The 20,094-nt window shown below is 42.5% G+C and overlaps 2 protein-coding genes across 13 annotated transcripts in view; one reads left to right on the top strand and one right to left on the bottom strand.

Annotated features, from left to right (window-relative positions):
• Positions 1 to 207: 207 nt before the first annotated feature.
• Positions 208 to 6,962, top strand: Ndufb2 (NADH:ubiquinone oxidoreductase subunit B2). Of its 3 annotated transcripts, none has more exons than XM_021165541.3 (4): positions 208 to 350; positions 3,989 to 4,133; positions 5,800 to 5,895; positions 6,889 to 6,962. In XM_021165541.3, exons 1-3 carry the CDS (start codon positions 253 to 255, stop codon positions 5,872 to 5,874), a joined length of 318 nt encoding a protein of 105 aa, XP_021021200.1. In that variant the 5' UTR covers positions 208 to 252; the 3' UTR covers positions 5,875 to 5,895; positions 6,889 to 6,962. The 3 variants fall into 3 exon arrangements, with proteins under 3 accessions (XP_021021200.1, XP_021021199.1, XP_085696803.1); XM_021165540.3 differs by having other exon boundaries at positions 5,800 to 5,899; XM_085840677.1 differs by lacking the exon at positions 208 to 350 and adding an exon at positions 620 to 747 and having other exon boundaries at positions 5,800 to 5,899.
• A 4,174-nt stretch (positions 6,963 to 11,136) lies between these two features.
• Positions 11,137 to 20,094, bottom strand: part of Braf (B-Raf proto-oncogene, serine/threonine kinase) — a 124,631-nt gene continuing 115,673 nt past the window's right edge. For all 10 annotated transcript variants that reach the window (XM_085840673.1, XM_029478322.2, XM_029478324.2 and 7 more), the window contains one exon: positions 11,137 to 18,334. In XM_085840673.1, the coding sequence (XP_085696799.1) occupies positions 18,312 to 18,334 (23 nt within the window). In that variant the 3' untranslated portion in view covers positions 11,137 to 18,311. The remainder of the gene's footprint in view (positions 18,335 to 20,094) is intronic.

Below are 20,094 nucleotides of genomic sequence, written 5' to 3'. Positions count from 1 at the left end.
TGAGCCAAAGCAGGGAGCAGCAGTAAGGTCACCCAAGAGCACCTTGCCAGGCTGTGCCACGAGGCAGCCAGGGCTCCTCCTGAAGGACAACCTATCTGCCCGTTAACATGGAGCCTCTAAGGTCCGCCAATGGCTTGAGCTTGCCCGCTGTGGCCTACCATCAGCCCGGGTAGAGACGTGCGACGCAGTGACGTCACGGGCCGGGACTCGGGGAAGTGACGCATCAGGGGTGGGAACTGCAGTCTTGCTAGTATGTCTGCGCTCACCCGTCTGGTACCTTTCGGTCGCGTCGGAGGCCGCCTGCTCCGGGGCTGCCGCGCGCGGGCGGCTGGAGACGGTGGAGTCCGTCAGTGAGTGTCGGGAGGGGGCGAGGGCTCGGCCGGCTTGAACAGGCAGCGCTGCCATCCGGACGCTGTCACCTTGAAGCAGTCGCCCGGGCGGGTGTATGACACTGCCGCCCGAGGCATGCTGGGTCTTGTAGTTTTGCCTGGACCGAGACTGGCCTTTTAGTTGACCTGGTGGGGTAGAGGTGAAGGGATGGCGCAGGGTTGCGGGAGAGAGGCGTTAACTAAGACCCGAGTGATAAGAATCCAGCCCCGCACAGTCTCCGGGCCTGAGCCTTCCAAGCAGCTGGCTAGTGGAGGTCCGGAGCGCATGGAGACGGGTGGAGATGGGCTCTGAGACAAGACAGGTCCAGGCAGGGAGTGCCTTGGAGGGCAGACACGGAGACCTTAAGGCAGTAAGATAGTAAGTCTGTTATTTTCACCATTAGGTACATTTTTACGATTGAAATTTGACACTTTTTTTGAGCCTCACCGTGTAGCCTCGACTGGCCTGGAACTCGTTAGTGATCCTCCTGTCTCTGCCTTCGGAGTGCTGGGATTAAAGGCGTGCGCCCCCAAGTCGGTGTTTAGATTTGGCACTTTAAATCCTAGATTGGATGCTGTGTCTTACTCATTTTGCCTTCTCTCCACCGGAGATTTGTAATACTTATAGCTTTATTTTGTTGTATTGATATCTCTCTGTCTCTGTCTGCCCATCCCCTTACTCCCTGCCTTCTCCCCTGATCCCCCACCCCTCTCTTTTGACTGAGAGCATATAACCTGGCAGGTGTTGTCCATCGAGATTTCTTTTAAGATCTTCATACCGTTTTGGGGATGCCTCCCGTCCAGTTTCACTACTTCGCTTGGATTTCCCTTACCTCCAACGGGGGAAGGGTTCCACTATTCAACTAAGTTCCCAGCCCTTGGTGTGGTTTTTTGGGCCACAAAAGGTCCAACCCAGCAATAGTTTAGGTGGAAACTTACCTGAAGTTTGGCCTCTGGTAACTAAGTTTCAGTTTCCTTCTCGCTGATTAATTATTACTTTCGCCCTTTCATTATGAGGCTACAGCTTGATTTAGGAGTCTAATGATTAGACCACTTGTCTTGGGTCTCCGAGTCCTCTGAGTGGGATCCCTGTGAATGCCAGCTTCAGCACTTGCCTCCCAGGCATTTGTGCTCAGTTACTGATACTTGAAAAAGGACCTTTTATTTATTTCATTTTAGCATCATGTTTATTTTAATTGGGAGATTCCTCAGGGTGTCTAGATTGCCACAGTGCATTTAGTCTGGCTGAAGCATGACACACAAGTATTTATTGAGATTGTGCCTCCCTCCTCCCCTCCCCCCACCCCTTTTGGGGACAGGGTTTCTCTGTGTACCCCTGACTATCCTGGAGCTCACTTTGTAGATCAGGCTGTCTTCAAACTCACAGAGATCTGCCTGCTTCTGCTTCCAGAGTGCTGGGATTAAAGGTGTGTGCCACTTTGGTCTGGCTGCACAGGTAGATCTTGGGTAATAACTGTTAAATACAGTTGGTAAACAAGGGAATTACAGAAGCGGTTCTGTGATGTTCTTTAAGTTGTGAAGTGATGACACCTGACAGAATGGCTAAAAGTAATAGGTGAACATGCTGTGGGGAGGCCTTGTCAGAGGACTGGGAGTTTGAGGGCAGCCTGGCCTACACAGGGAGATCCTGTCTATAAAAGAATAGAGCATGGTGATAGCATTCCTTTAATCTCAGCATTCAAGAGGCAGAGGCAGAAGGATGATGAGTTCCTGGCCAACGGTGATAGCATTCCTTTAATCTCAGCATTCAAGAGGAAGAGGCAGAAGGATGATGAGTTCCTGGCCAACTTGCGCTAAATAGTGAATTCAAGGACAGCCTGGGCCACATGGTGAGGTTGCCTCATTAAAAATCACCTTTCACACCATCGATAACTAAGATCTCATTCAGAGCCTTCCAACTGAACGTGCTATCAGCTGGGCAAACACACAAAAATAGATCTTTATCACCAAGACAACTTTAGCTGGTTGGAATTTCAACGAAGGGTTATGGTTTGTGTCTGTGTGTATATGTGTGTGTGTGTCACTTGGGACCAAACCCCTGTTAGGCAAGTACTATATCATCGTGCTATACCCCAAGCACAAGAGTTAGGTCTTTAGTTAATAAAATGGAAAATAAAACCAAAATTATTTAATGTTATTTGCTTGTAGGCAACATTCTTGGGCTTTGTCATCAACATGCTTGTGATCACATTTGTAAAACAGTTAGCATCTGTCTCATAAAGTTGTCTTATAAAGTTCAGACGACAGATAACAGCCATAAAGTCCAGTGCGGCGCACGTGGTGAATACTGAATAGCTAGCTAGCGATCTTTCAGAATGGGAGGGAATAATAAAAACAGTCCCAGCTTGTCAACAACCATCAGGGCTGAAGAGCTGGTTCTGTGGGTAAGAACGGGGGCAGCAGAACTTGAGTTTGGATGCCAGCACCCAGAGGGAGAGCCAGGAGTTGCCATCTGCACATATAACCCCAGTGCTGCAGGAACACTGTCAAGAGGCTGCCTGGGCCCAGCCCCAGGCTCAGTGGGAGATCCTATCTCAAGGGGATGTAGTCCAGAGTGACTGAGCAAGACTCACTCTTCTGCTAGGACAAAAAGATGGGCAGAGGTTGGGGAAGAACCATAGGAAAATTGCTATTTACAAATTCTACAGGAACTTTTAGTGCATTTTTTTGCTATGCTGGACTGAAATTGTAGAACATATTTTATATAGGCACACTTGAGATTTTTATATCTGGTTCATATGCATCAGCATATGGTTTGCTGCTGAATAGGTGATAGAAATACCTGCATTAAGTATAAATTACCTCATTTACATTAGAGTCAACTTACACTTACCACAGTCCCAGTTGAAAGTATAGCCCTTATGGAGTGTGTGCCCCAGCTTGCCAACAAATGCCTGCATGACACCTAGCTTAGTCAGGCTTATTGTTGCAGCTTCTTTGCTTTTTTTTCAGAGGAATAAAAAATTTAAAAAAGATTTTCTTATTAACTTTCCTATATGATAGTCTTTAAAATTTCTTTTTTCTTCCACCTCCTGGGATAAGGTCATGCAGCCCAGGCTGACCTTGAACTCTGTGTAGCTGATGCTGAGCTGCCTCCTGCCTTTCCCCCTCCAAATGCTGATGACAGGTCTGTGCTCCAGGGCTTAGCTTCTGTGTGACAGTCTTTGGAGAAAGATTTGCACTAGGGCACAGGATCTATATTCTCTGAAGTACATAGAGAAAGTACACAGAACAGAAATAACTTTGATTTTCCTTTTCGGGGAGGGTAAGTTAATTACCCACTACTTCAGGCTCACAGTCCTTCATACAAAACTGTTGGGGTGGCACCCCATAACCATCACTAATATTTCTGGTGCAAAATGGTGACTATCTACGAAATGAAACCATACATTGGCCTCTGGTCAATTCAGCTACTTTTCCTGCTCCCCAAGTTTAAAGCAAGCTAAATGACAAGCCATTATGTAAAGGAAGTGGGAGCCGCCAATCTGTATTTTATGATGAGATGTGCTAGCTTCAGTTTTAAGGATGCTACAGAAAGCTGAGATGATTTCTCTGAAAGTGGAGTAAGAAGCCGTTTCCCGTATTGCTTTGTCTTCCAGTGCTGGCGGTGGTGTACATATTCAGCCCCGGTACAGGGAGTTTCCCCAGCTTACCCGCTCCCAGGTGATCCAGGGCGAGTTCTTAAGCTCACTCATGTGGTTCTGGATTCTTTGGCGATTTTGGCATGACTCGGATGCTGTGCTGGTAAGTACAGGAGAATAGTTCTAGTCCCAACTTGAGAGCAGGAGAGGGGAGATGCATAGATAGCTTAGCTTGTGTTTGGAGATTTTTTTTCTGTCCAGGTATATTCCTTTACCACCATATTGTCATATTACCTAGTGAAACTTGCCACTTTTGGACCTGTTTATATGTCGATGTACATTGTGGGGATCTGTGATTTGTGGTGTCCATTAGGTAGCCATGTTGGGGGGGGAATTAAAAGTAATTCTAGGATTGGTGTGTTACACTTATCTTCATTTGTGGGTCAAAACTTTTTTGGGGTATTACGTAGCCCAGGTTGCGCTCACTTTCCATATAGGTAGGTAGGACTGTCCCTTAACTCCCTGCCTTCTAAGCACTAGGCAGGCACCATCACAGCCAGCATTAAGTTCTTTTAAAATGCTTAACATCCAGAGGCCCAGAGCAACTATTTTTGGGTGTACTAGATAAAAGATAATTCGTCTTGAGAAAGGGAGTTATTGGTCACTATTCTATTGCTTGTCGCATTTATATAGACTCTTGTTTTCTAGGAAATTACATCCTTAAGACATTGAAATCTTTTGCTTTTTTCTTTGAGACAGGGTTTCTCTGTGTAGCCCTGGCTGTCCTGGACCTTACTTTGTAGACCAAGCAGGCCTTGAACTCAGAAATCTGCCTACCTCTGCCTCCCAACTGCTGGGATTAAAGTCGAGTGCCACCACTGCCCGGCCAAGACATTGAGGTTGGTTGTTGGGCAATGAGTCCCCTGGGGTTCAATCCCCAGCACTAAAAGAAGCCAAAAAAGATGAAATTTCAAAATTGAAGTTTTGAATCTAGGACACTTTGAATTTTAGTAAATTTAGGTTAATTTTCAGGATAGGTGGGGGAAAAATCCGATTTAAATAGCTTCTTCAGTCACAAAACTGTCTTTAACTGGCAATATGGCTCAGCAAGTTAAAGGCACTTTGGGCTTGACAACCTGAGTTCCATTCCTGGAACCCATTTAATGGAAAAAGAACAGACTTCCACCAGTCGACGGACTTCTGCCTCCCCAAGGTGTACTATGATGTGGGCATGCATGCATTCGGCCATATGCACGATAAGGAAATGTAAACAAAGGATACTGCACAGGTTTTTATAGGTTCACAATGGTAGGGTGCTCTGCTTCTGTCCTCTGAGCACTTCTCTGTGCCCTTGCTTCTTGAAAATGAGCTTTGGCTGCACATTGCCTGTTGGAGACATCTGCTGCATTTCTGTTGTATTAGGCTGTAGGCCGTGGATGATACTGCAGCAGACAGGGCTCCAAGTCAGGAGAAGACTGCATCCACTTGAGGCTCCCAAATATCACAGCAGGAGGGAAGGGTGACAGTGAGATACTGCTGAGATGGGAAGTGTTATATGAAGTCTGTGGCCTCCACTTCGTATACTCCATCATAAACACACTCATTGGCTTAGGCTGCTACCTCTAAAAGAATCCCAGCCCCTGGGTAGTGAGTAGATTGAAGTGGGTTGAGCCAGTGGTTAAGGGAGGAGCGTGCTCATGCTATATGTGGCAGGTGTTAGCTGTACTGATTACATTGTTTCTCCTCTCAAGCTTTATTTTGAAACTTAACTAGCTGCATTTATGAGTACAGACCTTTGACCTTGTTTTCTTTTGCTCCCTTGTCACCAGGGTCACTTTTCATATCCAGATCCTTCACAGTGGACAGATGAAGAACTGGGAATCCCTCCTGATGATGAGGACTGACATTGTAAACTCTCTGAACCAGTAGGTATGCCCTAAAGTTTATTTATTTATTTTTTTAAGGATACACACATTTTCATATGCATTGGTGTTTTCCCTGCATGTTTGCCTGTATGAGGGCACCAGATCCTTTGGAACCAGAGTACACACAGTTGTGAGCTGCCGTGTGGTCGCTGGGAATCAGAACCAGGTTCTCTGGAAGAACAACAAGCGCTCTTAACTGATGAGCCGTTTCTCCAGCCTCTAAAGCTTTTTCACATTCTGACTTGTTTTGATGGCTTTAAGCAAACATATCCCAACAGCACGTAGCACCGCCGCCATTTCTGTGTAACCATTTTCATATTTGCTGGCCTGTTGCCCCTTTACTCCTTCTTCTTATCATATATTAAAAACAAAAAAAGTATTTTTAGTGTTAGGTTTGGAACACTAACCACCCATTGAATAAAGACAGGTCAGTTCTGCACAGGTAGGTCCCTGGGTTCAGTTGCCAGCACAAAACAAAGTGTAACAGACCAGAGAGGACCAGGCTTGTTGGTTCTTTCTTTTAATACCAGCACTCAGGATGCGGAGACAAGAGGACCAGTACTACAGGGTTGCGCCAGCCTGAGCTAGTTAAGACCCTGCCAGGAAGAATAGCTGGGTGATGGAACAGCCACTGGGAAGCAGAGGCAGGCAGAGACTCTGAGTTTGTGGCTATCCTGTCTCAAAAAACAAAACTACTAAATAACAACAGCAACAACAACAACAACAGTTCTAGTCTGGTGACTTACAGTTAGTTTATGATTTGAAGCTGCAAAAGCATGCCTGCTCTCACCATTCAGATGGGAAGATGGAATTAATACTAATGGCTAGAGTGGAAAGGGAGATTTTGCTTTTCTCTTCTGAAAGACTACTCAGCTCAGAGCTCAAAAAAAAAAAAAAAAAAAAAGCTTAATTGGATAAACAAGAGTATGCATTTGGATTAGTAAATGTAAATGTAATAGTTCTTAAAACTTAACTGCTTTTCTTTTCCTACAGGAGCAAGGTGAGACATTTCAAGAAATTACAGACTTCATTAAAGGTGTAAATTAAAGTGGCTTGCCAAAAAACGAGGAACTGAGTTCTGTTTCTGATGACAGCTGTCCTTTATTTCCTATCCTCTAACTGCTTGCTGGTCCAGTGGTTTGTGCCCTCTCAGCTGACCCTCTCGGGTCCCCTATGATGTAGGTAGATATTCTTTGAGGCTATCAAGGACCACGGAGATTGTTTCTTGCTTAGCATCACTCACTTGTTAGGTTACCTATGACTCCAAAGCTTACGTGTAACTTACATACCATGCCTTTGCCTCATGTGCGGACAGGTGATGTGACCATATAGATGCTCCAGAGATTGTTGCCCCAGAGGTTAGGGGTCAGGAGAGTCCATTGCTTTCCAAGTGGCCTCTTGTAGAACTCATAAGTCACACATGCCTTAGAACTTCTTAGGGATGGAGATAAGTTTAAGATTTTCTATTTCCTCCCTCCACTTTCTGTGGCACCACAACAGTTATGAGGAAGTCCTTCATCTACAGAGAAAAGTCTGGTGTGATGTAACTTGAGTACTTAATTATTCATTGGGGTTTTGATCACCTTGGTCTTTGGAGTACAGTGCCAGGATTGGGGGTGGGGTGGAGTTGCACACCTATAAGTTTAGCTTTGTGGAGAGTGAGGCCAGGGAATTGCTGGAGACAGCCTGGGGGACAGAATGAGATGTGTCTCAAATTCACCCAGACAAAAGCATTTTGTTTGTAGAGGACTTTAAGAAGGAAAGTCAGGGGCTGGTGAGATGGCTCAGCAGGTAAGAGCACCCGACTGCTCTCCCGAAGGTCCGGAGTTCAAATCCCAGCAACCACATGGTGGCTCACAACCATCCGTAATGAGATCTGGCGCCCTCTTCTGGAGTGTCTGAAGACAGCTACAGTGTACTTACATATAATAAATAATAAACCTTGGGCTGGTGAGATGGCTCAGTGGGTAAGAGCACCCGACTGCTCTTCCGAAGGTCCGAGGTTCAAATCCCAGCAACCACATGGTGGCTCACAACCATCCGTAATGAGATCTGGCGCCCTCTTCTGGAGTGTCTGAAGACAGCTGCAGTGTACTTACATATAATAATAAAAAAAAAAATCTTAAAAAAAAAAAAAAAAGGAAAGTCAGTAATCAGAACTGTGAAAAAATTCTACTGGATGATGTGGTAAGTCTTAGGGTTTCCATTCCGTGAAGAGACACTATGACCGAGGCAAGTCTTTTAAAGGAAGACATTTAATTGGGGCTGGGTTATAGTCTCAGAGGTTCAGTCCATTATTATCAAGGTGGGAAGCATGGCAGCATCCAGGCAGACAAAGTGCTGCAGGAGGAGCGAAGAGTTCTTCATCTTGATCCAAAGGCAGCAAGAGACTGTGCGACACTGGATGTACCTTGAGCATTGGAGACCTCAGAGCCTACCCTTGCAGTGACTCACTTCCTCTAACAAGGACACACCTCTTACCAGTGCCATTCCCCATGGGCCATGTGTTCAAACACAAGAGTTTATGGGGGGATATGTGTTAAATCTTTTCAAATCACAAATGATGTAGCTGTACTGAGTAAGTAGGGTCTACAGAAGGTTTAAGATCAAGATGACTTACCAAGGTTTTTGGAGAGACTGCCTGATTTGGCTGTGAACAAGTAAGAACAGGGTGGAACTAGGTGTTTGTTGTAAGCTTGTGTCTGTCATTAAGTACCCCAAGCCAACTTATAGCAGGCTTCAAGCTGGACTATGGTTTGTTTTCCTATAACACAGATATCTACTTCCTTTTCCTCGGTTGCCACAGTAGCAGTAGGAGCTGAAATAAGTGGAGCAGCTGCCTTTCTCACTGGCAGCCAGAGTCAGTTCTACCTGTGGCACTGGGGACACTTCCATGGGGCTGGGTTCACATCTGTGTGAATGTGAGTAAGCGTAACCAATCCAGAGGCTTTAAAAATTGAAAGACCAAGAGAGTGGCTCTTTTCTGGCCCTTACCCTCTCCTTGTGGCAGAAGAGCCACTTAGAATAAAGTCCACAACAGTGAGTTTAAGCAGGATAATCCCATTAGTTCTTTTCCTTAAAGGCAAAGAAGTTACGTAACAGGTAAACTCCCAACCTGCTCAAAGAAATGGCTTCTACTTGGTTGTATATATAGCACATGAGAAAATACCTTAAAGTGGAAAAGGGTTTGTTTCCCAAAGAAACAGTAAGTACAGCATTTATTGATGGTAACATACAATGGAAATTCGCAGCAAATTGTAGCACAGGCTAGACACTGTTATAAGCCTGTATTTCATCCAATCTTCAGTATTATTTCTATTTTATTAGATAAAGTGGAGTTATGAGCAGATGGGTTGGAAATTTGCTAAACTCTTTCTGTTAGTAGAAAAAAAGCCAAACCCAAACAATGAAACATGGTCAGTGGCTATATCCCAAGCTGGTTTAACTACCTACTTGTGGGTTTCAGGGTACAATCTGATAGATATAACACTTCAAACTCTGGAGGTCAGGGAGCCAGGTCTGACCCTAAGTCTATGTTTTACTTAGTGTGGGAAAGTACTTACCTTTAATCTTGTGCCTTAATTCAGTCCTCATTTGTAAAACAGCTTAGCCCATGCCGAGCAGGAAGGAAGGAAGGAAATGCTCTCTAAACCATTGGCTCTCAACCTTCCTAATGCTGCCTCCCTTTAATAGAGTTCCTCATGTGGTGATCCCCAGCCACAAAGTTGTTTTTACTGCTACTTTGTAACTGTAGTTTTGTTACTGTTGATTTGTAATGCAATTATCTGTATTTTCCAATGTCTTTGGTGATCGTCCTCAAAGGTCAAGAACCCATAGGTTGAGAACCACTACTCTAACTAAAAGCAACTATTTACTTTTTGTGACTAATATTTTTAGAACATTTCATCTAAGCTAGGTTTCTAACCACCCTGGAATCCTGGTATGACTTTCACAGGAAAGCCCCACCAGCCCCAAACCTGTTCTCTAGAACAGGATGGCTCTTCTGCTTCCTACCACTATCTGGCCATCTGCAGGAGACAAGTATGTATTGTCACGGAGCCATGAGTAGCCCAAGGTGCTGTGCGGACCTACCTAAGGAGCCTCCACTTCCTGCCCTTCTCAGGGACTTAAAGACAGCAGGTGCAAGCGCAGCATTGTCTGGCAAGCATCCTCTTCTAGCGGCATTCACTTTTGGGAAGTCAGACCCACTGTGTATTGATGGGCACGACCATCAGAGGTTTATGGGATGAGGATTCTCTTATTTAATGACTCTACCAGTATTGTGAGTTGGGGAGATTATATGTAATCCAGACACTAAGATAGAATGATCACAGCCCCTTCAGAAGAGCTGGCATGGTAGAGATCTTTGTGAAAACATTTTGAAAGCTAAGTAAAACATTCATAATTCGGAAATAAGTTGTATGGAAAACTATCATGTATGATACCCTGAATAATGACTCTTGTAATTACACATGGTCATTTAGGAAGCCAGTTTGTAAATACAGAATAATTTTTGTTCAGCTGAGGGAACTATGGTTCAGACAGTGCTAAGTCCTGGCAGCATGTTTAGGTTGGAGAGGCAGAATGGAAAGGTCAGAAATGGACCCCCCAGGCCCCTGCCCTCCTGCCAAATACCCTTCATATTGTTCTCACGGTTCCCAGGTATGGAGTGTCAAGGCCATTATCTTTTTTTTTTTTCTTCTGGAAACTGACTAGTAGCTTGATATATTTTGTCCGAGGTTATTTCAAGTGTTTTTTTTTTTCAAAACGGAGATTCTGAAATTAAATGCATAAAGTCAGGGGGTTAACACCAGCTCTGAGTGAACACATAGTTCACTTTCAGATGTGTTTGTGGACAAAAGTCTGTTACTATAGAAAGGCTGTGATTGCCAGCTGTGTCACAAGGGGAAAAAAAAAAAAAACAGTTCTGAGATGACTTCTACACATCCACTTGCTTTAAAATTTTAAATTAGACTTTCAACTGTGTGGATACACAGAGAGCAGTCACTTTAAACCAAAGATGCAGGTCACAACACTGTTAAATGTTTGAGGATCTTCACCAAAACTGGACAAAGAGTCTATCACAAGCTGGCTTGACCATGCAGGGATCTGGCAACTTCAACTCTACCCATCAAGCGCAAGCAACAGTATGGAACTAACTATGCATCTTAGCCTGAAATGACCGTCAACAGCCAGTGCCTACTATTGTTGGATGGCAATGCTAGAAAAATAATCTTAAGGTTTCTCCATGCAGTCAATCTTTATTATAGCAGTATTCGCATATTCACATCAATTACATAGCACTTTTTTGGGGGTTGGGCTTTTTTCTTTAAATATAATACAGAGTTTTAAATAACTTTACACAGAAATAAATTTCTTCAATTTGATTTTCAGCTATCTTTTTTTTTTTATTTATTTCTCCATGCTTTCTATCCAAACTGAACAATATTTTCCATTATACAAATTTACATGAGAAAAACTCCAAAGTACAAATGAAGGGACCTGAGCAGGAAGGAACTAAAGAATTAGGGAGAAGGTATAGGGAACAAACAAAATTCAAGCAAACATTGAGGGATAAGGGATAAGAGACATCATCCATTTGATTGAAAATAAATGTCTTTTTCTTATGAATTGAAAAATAAGCTTTAAAAATAGTTACTCCATTATAATTTTTGCAAAGCAGGTATAGAGAGGTCTGTGGATAATGAAAAAGTCCCCATCTTTTCACTGGGCACACCCAGACTCCATGAGAACCTTTTCAATGCTTGAGTGGAACTGAAGTGACATAAACCCAACCTTTGGCAGTTACAGACAAGAGGAATGTATATGGGTTGCCATAGGTGCGGGTGGTGAAACAGGAGCCATAGGAATTCACTGCAGTTCAAACAGGAAGCATTTCCTCCCCTCTCCCTTACTGGAGTGGAGACTTGTCCTCAGACCAAGAAGTACGGGTGACCTTTTAGGGTGAGGCTTGGTAGATGGCTAGAGCTGTCTCCTTTTTCCTGGTCTAAAGCCCAAGAGTGGTCTATTTAATAGAATTGAAGAGACACGATGAATGGTGAAGTCCATCCCCTGATCAGTTAGATTCTGACTATCTTAGGAGAGACAAGTGCTGTAGAAGCAAAGGATCGGAAGAACAGCCAGCAATGGGAATACCATAAATTCTGTTACTGGGACACAGTCCATCAAATAAGGTGACATTGAAAGCCAAACCAAAGTTGTGTTGTGGAATGGCCAAGGAGATGACCCAGTGAAAAGTGTTTTCAAATAAAGGGAAGAAGATACAGCACACACACATACCTGGTATGTAAACTAATACAAAATGAAGATAAATAAGACATTTAGGTTAGCCACTTAAACTGGTAGTTAACAGGAATAAGAAGGCATATGTTCTCATAGCTGGTTTTAGTCAGCAATGGAACATACATAAATGTATTAGAAAGGAATGATTTAAAAAAAGTTCACAGCTTAGAATAAGCACACTTATTGCACTCTTACATTGTATTCAGGTGATTATAGTTCATCTTCCACCCTTAGTTTTCTCCGAAGCCCTAGATTTATGTGTCACCCTGCCTTATTTTGGTCCATTTTCTTCCATTTATGCCTAGTCTGTGAGCTTTGTCTGCATATGCTAGTTTGCAGTTTCTTCATGTAACTCACAGCCCAGCCAAAAACACATGGGTTCAACAGTCTTAAAACAACAGTGATTTCCAAGGCAACAAGAGAACTACATAACTCCTACAACTCTGTAAGCACACCCTTCATGTGCTTCCCGTCTGTCTCCCCTGTGGACATGGTAGATGGGAACCCGCAATTGTGGGCGCTGGATAAGGTACTCAGCCTGCCAGGAAAAGCAAATCATTTGCACAAAATGTTGTTTGATGCTAACAAGAATAAATATATCTCAGTTCTGTTTTCAAAGAGCACTTCAATCTACGGAATTCTTTACAAAAATGCACCACAAACAAAAACAAAAACAAAAACAAAACAAACACACTGGCTGTTGTCCTCATGCACAACTGGTTATATAGCTGCAACTCGTCAAACCAGGTAAATAAAAGTAAGCAGTTTAGCGAGACTGAGTAATTCATAAAAGGGGCAGCTGAAATTGTGGAGACTGAGACAAAGGACCCACATCTCTCACTTTACTAAGGTGGTAATAAGGTGTTTGTGTATTTGTGTGTGTGTGTGTTTGTTTTAACTGTTAACATTTTATTTCCTGGGAAATGTGGCTTAGTGGTAGAACCCTTGCCTAGTGCATACAAGACCCTCACTGCAAACCCACTGAAAAGAAAAAAATTAGGATGTCAGATTCCACCTCAAAATTATCTTATAGGAACTGTTAATTTTTCCTTTCAAATGACAAATGTTAGGACTAAATTTCCATTTAAATGTCTCTGTCAAAATGGAAGTAAAAATAAATGATCTGAAACTATTAAAGTTATTGTCCAGTGAACTGATACAACCCCCAAAACACACTGGCCATTTCGGTCCCTTCTGGCATCAGTAATTCATCTTGGTGTCTGAGTGAAACAGCTAGAGGACAACTGGGGAAAGCACAATGTCTTGGGGATGGTGAGGACAGAAGATGCAAGTCCCATAGCATGGAGTGTCCAGCTGACACACACTGACCAGGTCTCTCACTATTCCATTGTCCCTTCCTAGAAGACACTTCAGAGACAGCCCCCTGCCTCCCATCATGTGCTGGAGCAGTCAGTAGCACTAGCCAACTTCCTTTGCAAACAGGTCTTGGGAGGCAAGTTTACACTTGAAGCTCTGAAAACTCAGTATCTAATTGGCAGCATTTCTCTGAAAACAAATCAGACGCACAATTTGATGTGGTTTTCTCTCACGGAGTTAGTACGTGACTGCTGCTCAGCACATACTATTTCAAAACTAAACTACAGCAGTATCTGAAAATGTCAAACATTTTGTATAAAATTTCCATGCTTTGAGGAGCCCGTGGGAGTAGAAAAGGTTTCTCTAGAAATGTCACTGGACTGTGTCTCAGCCTAGCTGCTCTATATGGTAAATATTTCTGGCTACACTAGGGATTATGTACTTTAAAAAAATATTTCACTGAAAATTTACCATTTTCTTATTTTTCAAATGTGAATTGGCTATAAACTCTTTAGTGCATTTATCTTCGCAGTCTAAATTGCACTCTAAAAAATATTATCCCAGCTGAGTTAAACCAGACTGGCCATTCTCTTCGTAAATCACTGATTTCTGCTAAAATGTTAGCTTTTTTATTGCATCATGAAGGCACAGTAAGATCATTTGGCAAATTGTCAAGATATTTTTCTAGAGCCTCCCTACACCATTTCACTCCTGTAAGCGTCCTGCTGTTTCTACTCACAGTGACCTCTCCATCTCTGGCTATGGTTTTAAAAATAGCTTATTGGTTGACATCTGCTGGTCAAGGTGCTGATAAACTAGTACTAACAATGCCAACGTGGACAAAGAAGCAAATCATATGAAAAAAGGGTTTCCTTCTGCCCTCTTAGCTGGGCAGTCTCTTCAGATGAGTATCTGCACATGTGACAAAGCTGTGGCCAACTCACTTTGAAGGCATACAGTTTTGCCAAACCTACTCCTAAAAAGTAGAATTATATCATGGCTAGCAAAGTGTTACCATAACTACTTAACTTCATGCGACTGACTTAAGGTTAGGATTCTGAAATATATTAAGCAGACTCTGGCACCAATTCCAACAACAGATACTCTGAGCTACACCTTTAAAGAAAAACATCTTTAAACAGAATCACTGCTTAAATGTATAATGCCCTTTAGGACAAAAACAAGTGCTCAACTACAATACACATGAAAGTTACAATCTTAAATCATCTTCATGTTCTAGCGCTCCTGACTTTTCATACTTTAAAATAAATAACTATTCATTACCTCATTCTGAGGAGGTAGTTTTTTTTTTTTTTGAAGAAGTCACCTGAACCCTGAACTGTTTCCAACTAAAGCTAGATGCTGAGGTCTGCAAGAGGCAGGAGGTGGGTGTGCAGTGGGGACAGGTGAGATCTGCAGAGGGACGAACAGCAGCTCTGACAGTGTCTGACAAGCACAAGACAACATGGTGTGATCAAAGGGGCGGGGCTGCACCAAGACAGGAAGTATTTACAAGGTTTCTGGTTGACAGTGCTGAAGTCTTAAATCATGTCTTTACAGAATGCTTTCTCCCATACCAGCATAAATCTAGCATACAGTTTATATCAGATTGTCTTTTAGGATGCCTCATTATGCCCTCCTAACCTCAAATACAAAAATGGGCTGTTCAGGAACCAAACCCGACAAGTCACAGAGAATCTTTGTTGAAGATGCATATAAGAAAGAACTGGATATTCTATTTGCAAATTCCTCCTATAAACTACATTTTGAGGTTAATAATATCTTAGTGGTAGAGTTTGGGTCCTGTAGCTTAATAGTGAGAAAGTTCATCAGGAATGCTACTTATTTAAAAACACTCCTACATAGTTGCACTCAAACCTTTCAAAGAATTCACTCCAAACAAAACAAAACAGATCTCACGAGGCACTGCAGCCACTTCATGGCCCGACAGCTACAGCCCTCTAGGATGAGTGAAGCAGCCACACTCTGTCTATACAGTTACTCATAAAGTGCTCTGCACAAACAAGGACTTCCTTGTATTTTCTGAGGAGCTCAACAAGATTATCTGCAGTCTAAAAAAAAAAAAAGAAGGAAAGAAAACCCTACAAAAGAAACCTTTTTTATGTTGTTTGTAAATGACAAAAAAAATCTATTTGATAGAAAATAAGAAGGAAGGATAAAATATTTATTTCTATCTTTTATATTCTCTATTTAAAAAAAAAAAAATCTCACAATACCCTGAGCCTGGTTTCTGGGCACAGCTTCGTTTAATATCAACTCTACTTTCCCTTTTCAAGTGAGACATTACCCTATACTAAAATGAGAAAGAAGTCTGTCGCTTTGCACTCTGTCTAGACCACTTCCATGCTGCGTACAGGCCCCATCCTCCAGTACTGAGGTGCTCCTCCACCAAGGCCAGCCTTCAAGGCTCCCATTCTTCAGCAGGCCCGAAATGTGCAACTGTGGCCGAAGCCTAGCTCTTTCTAGCTAATCCTGGGTAAAGGGAACAAAGCCACATTAAGAAGCATTTAAAAGGGTAATGATGCCTCTCGATGTGGCACATCATACAGAGAGGCTATTTTTCATATCAAGCACAATTATCTTCTCAGCTCTTGAACATTTTAAGACTTTGCTCTATTTACGTAAGACTTAAAAACACATTGTTGCTAACTGGTTAATAACTTCAGAATATTTTTCAATTTACTGGGAATATATAAAACTTCCAGTAGGCCTTCCTTTGATGATACTTTAGTTATTTTTTATTATCAATTAATTAATTTTGTTTTTTTGAGATAGGGTTTGTGTGTGTGTGTGTGTGTGTGTGTGTATGTGTAGCCCTGGCTATCCTGGAACTAGCTCTGCAGACTAGGCAGGCCTTGTATTCACAGAGATTTACCTCATTCTGATTGCTGAGTTGCTTGGATTAAAGGTGCACACTACTACCACCACCACAGTCTGGCAATGAGTTTAGCAGAATTCATCTAACTTGCTGTGAGTAGGCTTAAATACATAGTGGTATCAATTATAATTTGAACTTTAAAAATAACTCAAAATTCCATTTTATTTTAGATTCGATAGTATTTTTTTTTTTTTTTGGAAGTTCTTGGCTTGAAGTTGCTAAGTACATCTCCTTAAATTTGCATGTTTAAATCCTGGAGATTCAAGATTCCTGGCTCTGAGAGGTACTGGTCATCAATCCATCCAGTTGTTTTCTTTACTACTATGGTGATTTTTATATTACCTGTAAGTAAAGGCTAAGGGGAACTGTGACGAGGTGATACTTTTGATCTGTGCAAAGATAAGATTTAGGGTTCTAGAAGAACAACTGGGGACAGGCTTCATGCTTTCCTGCAACTCCAATGTCCCTAATAGTTCCATTTCCACCTAGGGAGCTCAGGTACTGAATTACCCAACCTTTTGAAGACCAGGCTTGGGGAAAAAAGGAAGAGGAAGAATGAATGGAGACACCACCACTTTTATTTTAGGTTGCATATTATAGATAAAAGACTAGAAAGAGGATGTAGGATGTAGTGTAGGAGTTAAGATGGAAGAAACAATGGGATTGTTAGCAAAGATGTTAGTGTGGATCCAGCAAGTACCATTTATTTAAAAAGTATAAATAATTGTCATTATGCTAAGATTCCCCATAATTTTAGGTAGAGAAAAGGATAATAATTATTCTTTAAAAGTTGTTTACAATTAACAAAAATATAATTTTCAGGGTATATAGTCTTGTGGGAAGTACTCATTTATTCCAATTAAACCTGAAAATTATTTTCTTCTTTTAAATAAAAATAGAAGAAACTCAGAAATTAAAACCTGTACCTTACATTTAAATTACACAAGTGTCTCACATTCAAAACTGTCAGTAAGCAGTTTTGTAGGCTTTTAATTAGGTGTTGTCCACGGTGTTTTATGTCCTGGACAAAGGAGCCACGTAAGTATTTGGTGACTGGAAGAGCTGAGAGGAAGATATGGACTGTATTTTCCTGAGAATTTGCTACATCGAGGAGGAAACAATCCCCCAACCCTCTCCTCAATTGCTGGACCCAATGAGAAAAGAAGGCAATGTGTGCCAGCACTGACCAGCCTGAGTGGTTAGGTGGAGCCCAGTGAGCAAGGCAACCCGAGGTGAGAGAGCTGGAGGTGAGGAGGAAGATGCAGCATCCCCTTTTCTCTGCCCCCGAGGCAGGCTCTCCTCAACTCTCCCCCACCACTTAACTGTAAAGAGCTTCACTGTGACAGCAGCTGCTGAGGACTAAACAGGCGCTACACAAGGGTATGCTGCATTTACTCCATCCCTCAGAAATGAACGGTGGTGGATAGGGAAAGTGCTCCACAACATAATCCCAGAATAGGCAAGAACGATGCTTGGTGATGGAAATCGCCCCATCAGATGACCAGCCACAGGCTGATCTGGTGGTTAGAAGGGCAAAGTCGACTGGCAGACTTTCCATAGCAATTTTCCCAAGCTGCAGCAGCAAATTCTTTCCATCATGCCTGACCACCAAAAGGGCAGAATTCAGGGTCTCTCCTCTTTCTTCTTGGGAATGGGCAGACTTGTATGCACGTGATAGTTATGTTGAAGAAGAAACACGGGCAGCAGAGAATTCTGGTTCCTAAAACATTCTTCCCTCTTTTGTTGAATAGGAAATTCCATTCTGTTCCACATGAGCTTATGCATTGAAAATTTTGTATCTTTAAAAAATGAGGAACAGAACTGTGTTTTGATGTTAACAAACTTTATGAACACAAGACTTAAGAAATAAAGAGTAGATGCTGCCATGATGGGCTGGCTACTTGAAGGCTGCAAATTCTCCTGTAGAGGGAGGACAAGAGCTGATTTTAAAACGTCATCTCGAAAGAACTTCAAGACAGAAAAGCCTTATTTGGGTCTCACTGAAAGGTGATCAGTTAAATATATTACAAACCTTGTAACATAAGTCACTAGTTTAAACCTCGAGTCATTGGAATCCACAAAAGAACAATTCAGCCATATCAAGAAAATAAAAAGCTGCGGAGAATGGCCCAGCTGGGTACCACGCTGCACGGCAGCCTCACTCACAGCCTTGGCAGGCCTCACACAGCCACCTTTCTACTTTCCTTTTGCTTTTTTTTTTTAAGATTTACTTACTTTTTGTATATGAGTACACTGTGCTGTTTTCAGACACACCAGAAGAGGGCATCAGATCCCATTACAGAAGGTTGTGAGCCACCATGTGGTTGCTGGGAATTGAAATCAGGACCTCTGGAAGAGCAATCAGTGCTCTTAACCTCCAGCCCCTGAGCCATCTCTCCAGCCTCGTTTGTTTTGTTTTTTTTTCTTTAGATGGGGTTTCTCTGTGTGGTCTTGGGTGTCCTGGAACTAGCTCTGTAGACCAGGCTGGTCTCAATTTACAGAGCTCTGCCTGCCTCTGTCTCCAAGTGCTGGGATAAAAGGCATGCCCCATCCACCACCTGAGTCATATTGGTAGCCCCAGCTACTTGACTTTGTAAGTGCTGTCATTGACTTTCTTATTTTAAAGAATATCTTGCTATATAGATGACCTCAAACCCATGACCTTCTGCCTTAGACTCCTGAATATTATTATATCTGATATTTTTCTCTTACTAGGAATAACCTCTCCAGTGTTTAATTTCTGTCAAATTTGGACTGGTTGCTAGGGAATGTTGGTATGTCTCATATGTAGCAGACTGTTAATGACTGGTGGACTGAATCCTAAGATTTATATGCTGAGAAGATCAGCATGATGGTCTTGACCTTGCCACGCTCTTGTCTCCCTGCCATCTTTCTTAGCACTCAAATCACGTTTTAATCATTAAAGTTTGCTTTCCTAGCCTAAACACAACTAACTGGGCTACAGACAGTCATATTATCTCTTTCCATCAAGGATTCTTTTTAATGATTAACTAACAAAGGCACTGTTGAACCAAAAGACCAAAGAAGGAAGCCAGGCACTGTGGTTCCTGCTTATAATCCCAGCACTTGGCAGGTACTGGTAGGGAAGTCCAAAGTTCCAGGCCAGCCTGGGATGTACAGGGAATCTGTTTTACAAATGGGCAAGTTGCTAAGTGGTCTGGAAACTTGCTCCAAATCACACAACTTAAAAAAAATAAATAAAAAGGCCCAGAACAAAACAGTAGGGTATAATCTTTTATGAGAAAAAACTAGAACTCTTAGCAAAACAATACAAAACCAAAACAGCACCACTAAGAAAAATATACAGAAAGGGAAAGTGATTTAACTCTAGTGCTTCCAAGTTCTCTGTATCTGTACCTACAAATTTTACCTGCCATTTAACATTCTTCCTTTTGGGCTAATTTCCCAGTGAGCCAAATGGGGAGGGGGAAATCAATTCCTATGCATTCTGTGGGGTACTGCTTGAGTGCTTATGGGACAGCACATGAGTTTCTGAGCAGCCTGAGAGAGCTTAGAAATGCCAATGCTGACAAGCTAATAAAGAAAGGAGAAAAGAGGAGGAAGCCAGGAAGGGAGCAAAGGATGGAGTATGAGCGAGTCACATGAGGACGGTAGGGCATGAGGGGTAGCAGGGGTGAGCAGAAAGACAATGGACAAGG

The sequence above is a fragment of the Mus caroli genome, unplaced genomic scaffold, assembly GCF_978045245.1.
Source record: "Mus caroli unplaced genomic scaffold, Mus_caroli_1 scaffold_7, whole genome shotgun sequence".
Lineage (NCBI taxonomy): Eukaryota > Metazoa > Chordata > Mammalia > Rodentia > Muridae > Mus > Mus caroli.
The sequence above is the reverse complement of the archived record's forward strand: the minus strand, read 5'-3'. Positions and strand labels throughout refer to the sequence as shown.

Excerpts from the sequence above, each read along its gene's own strand:
- Ndufb2 (XM_021165541.3), top strand. The coding sequence starts at position 253 with ATGTCTGCGCTCACCCGTCTGGTACCTTTCGGTCGCGTCGGAGGCCGC. Across the intron at positions 351-3,988 it reads GGAGACGGTGGAGTCCGTCA|TGCTGGCGGTGGTGTACATA; the intron begins GTGAGTGTCGGG and ends TTTGTCTTCCAG. Across the intron at positions 4,134-5,799 it reads ATGACTCGGATGCTGTGCTG|GGTCACTTTTCATATCCAGA; the intron begins GTAAGTACAGGA and ends CCTTGTCACCAG.